The 12,246-nt window shown below is 44.6% G+C and overlaps 1 protein-coding gene across 1 annotated transcript in view; it reads left to right on the top strand.

Annotated features, from left to right (window-relative positions):
- Positions 1-11,360, top strand: part of Slc15a1 (solute carrier family 15 member 1) — a 43,533-nt gene extending 32,173 nt beyond the window's left edge. The window contains 6 exon segments of the mRNA XM_052734203.1: positions 1,086-1,135; positions 5,551-5,658; positions 5,778-5,886; positions 6,539-6,682; positions 9,093-9,200; positions 10,295-11,360. Coding sequence (XP_052590163.1) covers positions 1,086-1,135; positions 5,551-5,658; positions 5,778-5,886; positions 6,539-6,682; positions 9,093-9,200; positions 10,295-10,486 — 711 coding nt within the window. The 3' untranslated portion in view covers positions 10,487-11,360.
- Positions 11,361-12,246: the final 886 nt, after the last annotated feature.

A 12,246-nucleotide genomic window follows, 5' to 3' on the forward strand; every position in this document is an offset into this window, starting at 1 on the left:
CTCTGCCTCCTGAGTGCTGGGATTAAAGGCGTGTGCCACCGCCACCCGGCATTACACACGAACTTTGTATTGACAACACAGTGTTGCAATGTCCGAAGGTCGGACAATCTGAATTGCTGGAGAGTCATACTCTGGAACCATTGACAATCAAGATCAATAACAGCAGAAGCGTGTGCTAGCCTGGAGGGAGAGCAGGGATGAAGAAGGGACCCTGATCTCCTAGGACAAGGGCCAGTATCATGCTCTCAAAGTCTGAAGTGTTAGTGTGAATTGATTCCAATGAGCTAAATATCAGGAAATTATTTTATTTATGTGAGTATGTGTGGGTGTGTATGTGTATGTATGTGTTATATGTGTGTAATGAGTCTTTCCCTGTCCCACCAGTCAGCTCCCAAATAACGACACAGAGACATATTAGTTATGAAAGCTCAGCCTTTAGCTTAGGCGTGTCTCAACCAGCTCAGAACTTACATTGACTCATTTATACAAATCTATGTTCTGGCACCTAGTGTGGCCTCTCTTCCATCTCACACCTCCTGCTTGTTCTGTGTCTCCTTGTGTCCCCACCTTTCCTCTTCCCTGGATTCTCTCTGCCACCCAAATCCTGCCTAGCTATTGGCTGTTCAGCTTTCTATTAAACCAATCAGAGTGACACATCTTCACAGTGTACAAAAAGATTATTCCACAACATATGTGTTTGTGTATATATGTGTATATGTGTGTATATGTGCATGTGTGTATGCATGTGTATATGTGTATATGTGTGTATGTGTGTGCATATGTGTATATATGTATGTGTGTGCATTTGTGTGTATATGTGTGTATATATGTATGTGTGTGCATTTGTGTGTATGTGTGTGTTATATGTGTGTGTGCACGTGCACATGATAGGTACATAAAAGAGCAGGGCATGCATGCCGCAGTGTGTGTATGGAGGTGAGAGGACAACTGTGAAGTGAGTTCGCTCCTTCCACCTCTACATGGGTCACAGGGGTTGAACTCAGAGAGACAGGCTTGCACACAAGGCCTTCACACTGAGCCATCTCACTGGCTCGGAAATAATTTCATATTTTTTTCTCTCTCAGGTAAAAGATGGACTTAACCAGAAGCCAGAAAAAGGAGAAAATGGAATCAGGTATGGAGATTTCTTTTGAAACTGGTTCTTTCCACTTCTAACAGAGCTTGACACGTTACCTTAATCAAGTCTAGTGGTAACAAGGTATGAAAATGTCACGTTTGCATGAGAATGCTTGGCTGGTTCAGACAACATAATTCATCATCTTAATAAACCAGAGAGAAAGTCCACATTATCTTATCAACTGATGTAGAAAAATAATCTGATAGAATTCAGGATTCATTCATGACACACACACAAAACGTTAGCCTTTACCTGGTCACGAAGTCTCTGGCTCTTAGTGTTCAGGGTGTCAACTCTCCTCTCTGGAAACTGGTTTTCCTCCACGTGCTCTGTGACCTACCAGAGCACGTGCTCTGCAGCCCCTCCAGACAGCGTCTTCAGAGACTCCGCTGTGCCCAGGTGAGCGCTTTCTTCCCTGGACTCCACGCTGTCACTGTGCCCAGGTGAGCGCTTTCTTCCCTGGACTCCATGCTGTCTTTTTCTCACTCACCTTTTTCATTTTGCTGTAGCCTCTGCCCACACACCTTGCTAAGCAAAGGAAGCTATTCAGTGAGCAGCGAGTCATCCTCTCACACATGGTGCATTCCCAGAGTTCTGGAGACTTCTCTGCTGGCTTCTGACTTAAAGGCACTCACTTATAATAGTTTCTCACCAAGCTTCTGGTATCTTCTCTGATTTTGACAACCCCAGATTTCTCCGCAGGGTAATTAAATTGGTGTGATTCATTTTGCCAGCCCAGGTCGTTCAATTTTTCGTTCCCTCCCTCTCTCATTTTCTGGGTGCCTGTCTGTGCTGATGTCAGGACAATGTGCCACAGCCTGGTGTTAAACAGGAACTCATGTTTTCAGCGTTCCTCCAGCGGGAGGCCCATGATCAAGGTGCAGTCAAGACTGGTTTCTTGTGAGGCCTCCCTCCTTGGTTGACTGTTGATAGACACCTTCTTTGTCTCTGCCGGTCTGAATCCAGTCGGCCATGTTGGATTAAGGCCACAAGCAGCTTCCTTTTGTCTCCTTAAATGTCTTTTCTCCAAAGAACGTCTCATTTTGAGGTGTCATGATGAGTTTCAAGGGCACACTTCTCTGTCCATAGATGGCCTTTGGTCTTTGTAATTACCTGTCTTGCCCTGCAGAACACACACACACACACACACACACACACACACACACACACACACACACACACACACAGCTGCTCTGTGCTTTGTATTTGGCTCTGCACTGGAAGCACCTCTAGGGTTTCATTTTGTCCTCAGAACATTTCCATTGCTTTGATTTCCTTAGAAATGTCCCCCAACACTGGAAACCTTAGACAATGTAGATTATGGTATTTAGGCTATTTATTACTTATTTCTGTGTAGACACGTGTGGGTGTGGAGGTCAGAGGACAACTTTCAGGAGCTGACTCCATCTTACACCGTGTGGGTGCCAGAGATCAAACGCAGGTCATCAGGCTTGTCAGCAAGCAACTTCACTGCTGAGGCTGCTCACTAGTGTAACTGAGTGTTTAAAAGCGTGCGTGCGTGCGTGTGTGCGTGTGTGTGTGTGTGTGTGTGCACCCACTTACCGCGACTGCTCACTAGTGTAACTGAGTGTTTAAAAGCGTGTGTGTGTGTGTGTGTGTGTGTGTGCGTGTGTGTGTGTGTGTGCACCCACTTACCGCGACTGCTCACTAGTGTAACTGAGTGTTTAAAAGCGTGTGTGTGTGTGTGTGTGCGTGTGTGTGTGCGCACCCACTTACCGCGACTGCTCACTGGTGTAACTGAGGTGTTTAAGAGCTTGTGTGCGTGTGTGCGCACGCACTTACTGGAAGTCAGCCCTCGTGTGTTGCTCCTCAGGGTGTCCACACTGTTTTTTGAGCAGAGTCTCGCTGGCACTGGGATGCTCTGGCTAGGCTGGCTGACCAGTGAGCCCCCAGCCTCTCCTCTGCCCCTGTATGGAGAGTTGAACTCAGGTCCTCCTGCTTTTGAGGCAGAGACTTAACTAACTGAGCTACCTCTTCAGCCCCTAAAAGTTTAATTTTAAAAATGTGTTTGTGTAATCTATGTGATGAGGTTGTAAATTTAAAAAAGTCTTTGATGAAGAAGAGAGATGCATAGCATTGGCAAGATGCTGACCCCACCCACCCATGCGTGTGGTAGTAGATAAGTCAGAATCACTTTTCTAGTGAGTAGTAATGCCAAATCCTTGACAGAGCAAAAGGATGTCATTGTTTCCGTGGTGGCTTGGAGCCAGTGCTAGAGAGGAAGTTCTAGAGAACCAGAAAAGATTGATAAACAGAACAACTTCAAAACCTCCGTGACATCAGACTTTCTGACTAATGTGTAAATTAAAGAAGGAAATACAAATTTTCAAGCAAATGAAATTTATGTTACACGATCAGTAAGTTGCAAGATTTAAATGGACATCTTTTAAATAAATTGGCAAGACTTCAGTCAAAAATTGGTTGAGGGGCTGAGAAAGGGCTCAGCTGGTGTTCACAAGAGTTCTTCCTGCTCTTGCAAAGGACCTGAGCTCAGTCCAGAACACACAGCAGGTGGCTCACAGCCTCCTGTAGCTCCGGCTCCAGGGATCAGACATCGTCTCTGACCTCTCCTGACATCCACACACATGTGCCATACACACACACAAAAGAACATACACACAGGTAAAAACAAGAAATAAAAATAAATCTTTTAAGAAATAGGTTGAAAATTTAATATTGCTTTCCCCTGTGTTTTAACACTATATATTGCATTTCCATAAACAATGTGTTGATTAGTGTGTTTTAAACATAGAATAACATAAAAGTTATTGTCACAGGCATATATTGTTCTACAATAATGCTATCACTATTATATAATATACATCACTTTAATATTTGACCATATTAATATCTGTATCTTCTATCTGTTCACTTGACCACATGATAGCACGATTCCATTGCATAGATACACCATAATCTATCTACCCATCTCTATTCAAGGGAATTTAGCTTATTCTTAGTTTCTTAAAGCACGACCATAGTCTGTATTCTCACCTATTTCTTTCTCTATGGAAGTGGTCCTTAAATTTTTATCACTTTTAGTAAAAAATATTTTGAACCTGTATCTGCTATATATGAATATGGCATCCACGAGGCTGGAGAGATGGCTCAGCAGCTAAGACTAGCTGCCACTCTTGCAGAAGATCCCGTTTTGGTGACTAGACCCCAAGCTAGCAAGTCACAGCTGCCTATAACTCCAATTCCAAGGTATCTGAATTCCTCCTCTGGCCTCTGAGGGTACCTGCATGCAACACACACACACACACACACACACACACACACACACACACACACACACACACATATTAAATGTTGATATGATATCTTTTAAAAATTATTTGTGGCCAGATAGTAGTGACACATGCCTTTAGTCCCAGCACTCTGGAGGCAAAGGCAGGCAGATCTCTGTGAGTTCAAGGCCAGCCTGGTCTATAGAGTGAGTTCCAAGACAGCCAAGGCTATACAGAGAAACTCTGTCTCAAAACCGAAAAAAAAATATTTGTGTATATATAGACTATCTATCAAATAAATATATGCCATAAAGCTGATGAGACTGGGCCATATGTTTTAGGGATACAATGGTTAGGTTGCTCTTTATAGTACTTATATATCCATCATTATTATTTCTTGTTCTATATATTGAACAATCTGCTATAATCTGTCACCTACCTATTTGATGGACAAAACAAACAACTGATCTCCCTTGGGCCGGCAATGTGCTCATCCTTAGAGCAGTTAAAGAATCTCAGGGTCTTCTATAGCAAAGCGCCTCTAAGGAAACGTCTGTAACCATCTGTTCTCAAAGTGACATTCCGTACGGTCCTAAGAAGGCAGGAAGGCAAGCAGCTCACCTGCTTCCTCCTGAGGTTTAAGCAAGGGGATGTGTCAAGGCTAGAAGCCTTGGGACTTGGGCTGAGGCTTTCAGGTGTCCCTTCCTCGCTGCATCCCGACAGATGCTGGCCAGAGCCGCAGGGCCTCCACACCTGAGTGCAGTCACTTAGGACAGCCTCTTCGTGTTGGGTTAGCTAACTTCTTTCTCTCAGATCTTGCGTCCTCTCTGTGCCCCATGCTCTTGGAGGTAACTGAAATGGCAGACTCTCCTCCCCCGAAGGAAGCCTGGCTGGGGCTGTTGTCCAGCAACTTTTATATTTTTTTTTTTTTTTTTTTTGGTCCTTCACCTGTTGAACTCTGAAACTTTCCATTCAGGCAGCACAAACAAAGTCTGGCTGCCTTCTAGAAAGAAAAGGAATCAGTCCTTGTTTCCATGCCTAGTTAATGATGCCCCTAAATATCAGTAAGCTAAGCAGTTGCTAGCATGCGAACATAACCTAACACTGGATACCAGACCTGTGACCAAGTTCTGGTTACAGACAGATGGTTTTCTGTTCCAGATTTGTTAACACCCTTAACGAGATGCTCACCATCACAATGAGTGGGAAAGTGTACGAAAATATCACCAGTTACAACGCCAGCAACTATCAGTTTTTTCCTTCTGGAGTGTAAGTACCTCTTCTGGGCAACTTGCTACCAAATTCAAGGTTGTCTAGTGTTTTTCTTTTAAAAAAATGGAGATTTTAATACCAAGAACCATAACCTCTGTTGTTCTTTCTTTTAACAGAAAAGACTTCACAATAAACTCCACAGAGATTGCATCAGACTGTCAACGTGCTTTTAAATCTTCCAACCTTGACTTTGGCAGTGCATATACCTATGTGATCAGAAGGGCGGTTAGTAGTTCATTCTACCACAGCAGACAGCCAGGTCAACCTGGGCTGGCATGAACCCTCACAGACACTGAGGAGTCTCATGATTAACTAGAGGAATTGGGATCTGTAAATGGGTTTAGGACTAATTCAACTCACCACTAATTCTTTTTTTTAATTGTGCAAGTGTGTGTGTGTGTGTGTGTGTGTGTGTGTGTGTGTGTGTGTGTGTGTGTACAACCTATAGGAGTCTGTTCTCTCTTTCCACTGTGTGGATCGCAGGGTTCAAACTCAGGTTGTAAATTTGATGGCAAGCCCCTTTCCCCACCAAGCCATCTCACTGGCCCACCACAGATTCTCTAACTTACTGTTGACTTAAGTTGACTGTAGAATAAAACCCAACAGACTTAGTCACATAGTAGTTAAACGTTCCTATTGATCAGTATTTGATGCTTCCTTATGGACTGCTGACTTTAGGATTTAATGTTTAAAGGGGGCAAGGTTTTAACTGACGGGCTCCCAGCATTGCACAGTTACATTTAAAATGGGCACTGACGTCCTAAGTTCCCCGATTTAACCTCAGAAGATCAACTCAATTTATCTTTATGAACATTGTTATTCTAAACGTTCTCTCTGCCTCCCTCTCAACTGCCTGCTTGTCGCTTTGACGGTCTAGAGTGATGGCTGCCTGGAAGTGAAGGAATTCGAAGACATCCCGCCCAACACAGTGAACATGGCCCTGCAAATCCCGCAGTACTTCCTTCTCACCTGTGGCGAAGTGGTCTTCTCTGTCACGGGACTGGAGTTCTCATATTCCCAGGTCTCTTGTTTCCTCCTCCCTTCTGCTACCTGCTGCCCTCAGAAAAACGCGTAGGGAGCTCGGTTTGAGTCTGGGATATCCCTGTGCTTAGAACCTCTTTTGTTTGTTGGCTGTGTAAGACAGGTCTTAGTCTGTAGCCCAGGCTAGCCTGCAATTCACCATCCTCCTGCCTCTGGCTTTCAAGTACTGGAATGGTAGGCATGCACCAGCACGTATAGCTTGTTGATAGATTGTTTTTTGTTTTTTGTTTTTGTTTTTTATTTTTTTTCGAGACAAGGTTTCTCTGTGTAGCTTTGCGCCTTTCCTGGAACTCGCTTTGTAGACCAGGCTGGCCTCAAACTCACAGAGATCCACCTGGCTCTGCCTCTCGAGTGCTGGGATTAAAGACGTGCGCCACCACCGCCCGGCGATAGATTGTTTTTTTTGATTCTAGAAAGCATTATGGTGCTGTATCAGTTACTTTCTGCGAAAGCGTTATGCTGTATCAGTTACTCTTTCCTGCTGTGATGAGACACCAGGACTAAAAGCAACTTCCAGAAAGAAGGGTGTATGTGGGCTGTGGTTATGATGAGTGTCCATCATGGCAGCACATGGTAGCCAGAACAGGAAGCTGAGCGCTTGCATCTTGAATCACAGGCACAAAGCAGAGAGAGTGAGCAGAGAGTGGAACAAGGTTTTAAACTCTCAAAGCCCACCTCCAGCAAGGCCACACCTCTCCCAAACACCAACAACCACTCGGGACAAAGTGTACAAATGCCTGATCTTACGTGAGATGTTTCTCATCCAAAGAACCACAGGTGTCTTGCACAGAGCAAGGGCTAATATCCATGGGAATACTATACTGTTAATTTTGAGGGGCCACAGACATATACTTTACTCCCAGATCACACTAACACTAAAGTCCTAAAGGGGGAACGGCATATCAAGGACTCTGCCAGGGTCCGAGTAGCAGACTCCGCATTTTGTAATATCCAAAAGGCACCAGTTATGCACAGAAGTACTTGTCTATAGGTCTGCATTCTGGTTACATTTAAGGTCTGGTTGATGTCTCTCTGCCACTCCCAGTGACCACATCAAGTCAGATCTACTGCTAAGAACAAATATAGCCCCTTTACTCTTAAGGCTAGAGATATAGCTCAGTTGATAGATCACTTGTCTCACGTGCTTGAAGCCATGGGTTCAATTCACAGCACTGTCTGAAACCAGGTGTGGTGGTGCACGCCTGTAATCCCTGTCCTGGGGAGGGAGAGGCAGGAAGATCAGAAGTTCAAGATCATCCTTGGCTACATAGTAAGTCTGAGGTCAGCAGAGATGTGTAACACGCTAACTCAGAAAAATACTTTTTTTTTTTTTTGCTTTTAAGTACATTTGGCTAATGACTTAGAGTTTCCATTGCTGTGAAGAGACACCATGACCATGGCAACTCTTATAAAGGAAAACGTTTAATTGAGGTGGTGACTTATAGTTTCCGAGATTTAGTCCATTATCATTATGATGGGGAGCATGACAGCATGCAGGCAGATATGGTGCTGGAGAAGGAGCTGAGAATTCTACATCTTGATCCAAATGCAACAGGAAGTGAACTAAATTAGGCATCACTTGAGCATAGGAGACCTCAAAGCCCACCCCCACGATGACACACTTCCTCCAACAAGGCCACACCTACTCCAACAAAGCCACACCTCCTAATTGTGACCCTCCCGATGAGCTTATGGGGGCCAAAACTACCACAGCTAATTAGACAAATTTTATTGGTACCCCAATTAGAGCTTAATGTCTAAGCATTTGTCAAAACCACAGTTAAAGGTATTGAACCCTGGCATCTTGTCCTTCAGTATTTGTGATAGTCAGCATGGGCGGGTCACCCCTTTCTGTGATGACCGCTCTGTTTGACAAACACCAGGGCCTGATATCGGTGGTGAGAGCTTGAGGAAGGACATGGCAGGAAAGCTGCTGAAGGGAAAGTTTGCAGCCCAGACAGTAGCTCCCCTTTGGGGGAGAACGTGCCACAGATGGCTCTGCCTGGAAGCTTGTGAGCAGAGCCCATTCGCCTGTAGCTCTGCCCCTGTTACTAAGACAATACTGTGTGTCTAAGTCTGCATCAGGAGGGTTTGTGTGTCTCCTCACACAAATGGTGCCCTCCTTATGTTGACATGAACCTGACCTTTTTTTAATTTACTCATCTACATGTTCATATGTAGAGCAGGGTCATGCTCTGTAGCCAAGGGATCAAACTCATGATCTTCGTGCCTCAGCCTCCCAAGTGCTGGGATCACAGGTGTGAGGTGCCACACTGAGCAAACCTGACCTCTCCTCTGCACTTCAGGGATGCTTGGTGAAGGGGTGGGGGCGGGTTCTCCTGGCCTGCAACAGGAAGCAGGTTGTGATCCACTCTGCTTTGCTTCCTCAGGCCCCTTCTAACATGAAGTCGGTGCTTCAAGCAGGCTGGCTTTTAACCGTGGCGGTTGGCAACATCATCGTGCTCATTGTGGCGGGGGCCGGCCACTTCGAAAAACAGGTACGAGCGGAAAGAAGGTTGGACATGCCTAATAGTGTTTTCTGTAGCTTTTGAGACAGGGTCTTATGTAGCCCAGATTGGCTGCAAACTTGCTGTGTAGCTGAGGATGACTTTGAACTTCTAACCTTCCTGGTTCTCACCAGGACCCTCCCCAGCTGTCTATAAAGATGTGTCCATTTGAGTCACAGCCTTGTTGCACACAAGGTCTACCTGATGGTTTCCTGTCACCGTAGCAGTTACGTTGTTTCCTGTGTCAGGAATGGCCATTGGGCTGCATGCCCTTGAGCCCAGGTACTGTCAAGAAACATACATGTGTAACTATGTATATGTGTGTATGTATGTGCACCATGTACCTGCAGGTGCCCCTGGAGGCCAGAAGAGCAGTAGGTCCCCTAGGCTGGAGTTTTGGGGTTTGTGGGTATGCTGGGAACCCAACCAGAGACCTCTCGCAGATGCTCAGAGCTATGGAGCCATCTCCCCACCCGTGTTCAGCACAGTCTTTGTACTACAAGGCTACTGCTTGTTCTTTGCCATTTCCCATCCTTCTGGCACCAGCCATAAATTTTAAGAATTTCAGAAAATTCCTGGCCAGTGGTGGTGGACACCTTTAATCCCAACACTGGGGAGGCAAAGGCAGGCGGATCTCTGCAAGTTTGAGGCCAGCCTGGTCTACAGAGTGAGTTCCAGAACAGTCAGGGCTATACAGAGAAACCCTACCACAAAAAAAAGAAAGAAAGAAAGAAAGAAAGGAAGGAAGGAAGAAAGAAAGAAAGAAAGAAAGAAAGAAAGAAAGAAAGAAAGAAAGAAAGAAAGAAAGAAAAAGGAAAAGAAAAAGAAGAAAAAATTTTCAGAAAATTTCTGTCATCTTCCCAAAGATCTTGTGTTTCTGCACCCCATGTTAATAAAAAATGTCACCTGCTCCTTGAACATCTGGGAAAATCTAGGGTCTCTGTGGGGTGCCCCCCATTTCCTGGCAGTTTCACTTCAAGGTGTCTTCTGCCTAGAAGCAGCAAGGAGATGTGTGTGCAGTGTTATGTTAATGTGACCTGTGGCTGGTTTGTTTGTTTTCTTGCTTCAACTCTGATCCTCCAAAGTGGGCCGAGTACGTTCTGTTTGCCTCACTGCTTCTGGTCGTCTGCGTGATATTCGCCATCATGGCTCGATTCTACACCTATGTCAACCCAGCAGAGATCGAAGCACAGTTTGATGAGGATGAGAAGAAGAAGGGCACAGGGAAGGACAACCTGTATCCCGCACTGGAACCTGTCTCACAGACAAATATGTGAGGGTCAGGAGGCAAGGGGAGCCCCAGATTCCCACATGCGCCCTGATCTCTGCCCCAAGGGTGAGGACACCACTGTGTAGCCCTTGATGGAGAAGACTTCAGACTGTGAACCAAAATAACAACAAAGCTGCTTTCTAAGCTGCCAGCTATGAATCTGAAACTCTAGTGGGAGCCTTTTAATTGCTTTTTTTTTGTGGGGGGGAGTTTCTTGGGGGAGTTTCAAGACAGGGTTTCTCTGTGTAGCCTTGGCTGTCCTGGAACTCACTTTGTAGATCAAGCTGGCCTCGAACTCACAGAGATCTACCCGCCTCTGCCTCTGGAATGCTGGGATTAAGGCATGCCCCACCACACCCAGCTTTATTTAAAGCACACACTTCATTTTTTTTTTTAAACACTGGGCCATATCTTGCTTTCCTGCCACAGAACTGAACTTAGTTCAGACTAACTTAATTTTGAAAAAGTAACTGTACTGTTTTTTTTCTAACACTTTTATGAAAACAAGGTTGAATTTACAGAGGGCTTTTTTAATATTATATAGTGAGTATCAGCTAGTTTAAGCTGATAACTTTACCTTGAGTTTTTTGTTTGTTCATATGTTTTTCTAGTTTTCTTTGCCCTACCTTTTTAAATTATATGTAACTCAAAAGACCATCCAGTGAAGGCCAGTCGTGAGCTGTGAAGTGACTGGTGTGAGATAAACTCTTCTTCTTCAGAACATGTGTTCATGTGTCTTTGGGTAGGGTGGGAAACCTTTCCAATGCTGTCTGGTTATACTACTACATACGTGCTCCTTCAGATGTCTTCAGAAGTTTTATTAAAGCTTTTATTAAAGCATCAACAAAAGCAATATTCACATAGGGGAAACCCCAGAAACATGAAACACCAAAATTTATTTCTTCCTGGTCCTGTTTTTCCCCAGGGAAGTAAAAAAAATCTATCTTTTACTAATAACGTTTTTCTATACTCACATATGTATACATCTCATGGTGTTGTTCTTGAATTGATGAATGTTCTTTACTTGAAGTAGAGATTCCTTCTAAAATATCATAAACACTTACTACCTAATTCATCCTACAGATATTTGGTGTGTGTTTTGTTTTGTTTTTTCTGAGACAGGGTTTCTCTGTGTAGCCCTGGCTGTCCTGGAACTCGCTCTGTAGGCCAAACTGGCCTCAAACTCACAGATATCCTCCTGCCTCTGCCTTCTGAGTGCTGGAATTAAAGGTGTGCTCCACCATTGCCCATCTTACTTGTTTTAAACTTCCACTCTTTTCTTTATGGGTATGTCTTTTTTTATTGGTGTGTGTGTGTGTGTGTGTGTGTGTGTGTGTGTGTGTGTGTGTGTGTGTGTGTGCATTTTGTATAATTCGTTCCACCAATTAGTTTTGAGGTATAAGCCTTAGGGCGTGGCTTCTAATCCTCGTATGTGACTGCTTCAAAGGAGGGGGGCGGGTTGTGCCCCTTCTTGAGGTGGATTGAGATGATTCACTCCCAGGCAGAGCAGACGGCTGTTCACTTGGTTCTGAGTTCAGGAGTGTATCTCCCCCTTTATTACTTTAGTAAATCCTTGTTACCCCCTTAAACAGACTCACGTGGATTTCTCATAATAGCCGTGTGTCTGTCTGTCATGTGTGTGTGTATGTCTGTCCTGTGTACATATGTCTTTGTATCTGCCGTGTGTGTGCGTGTGTGTGTGTCTGTCTGTCTGTCTATCTGTCACGTATGTGTGTCCTGTGTACATATGTCTTTGTATCTGCTGTG

Source organism: Peromyscus californicus, unplaced genomic scaffold (assembly GCF_007827085.1).
Source record: "Peromyscus californicus insignis strain IS unplaced genomic scaffold, ASM782708v3 Scaffold_12__1_contigs__length_115047231, whole genome shotgun sequence".
NCBI lineage: Eukaryota > Metazoa > Chordata > Mammalia > Rodentia > Cricetidae > Peromyscus > Peromyscus californicus.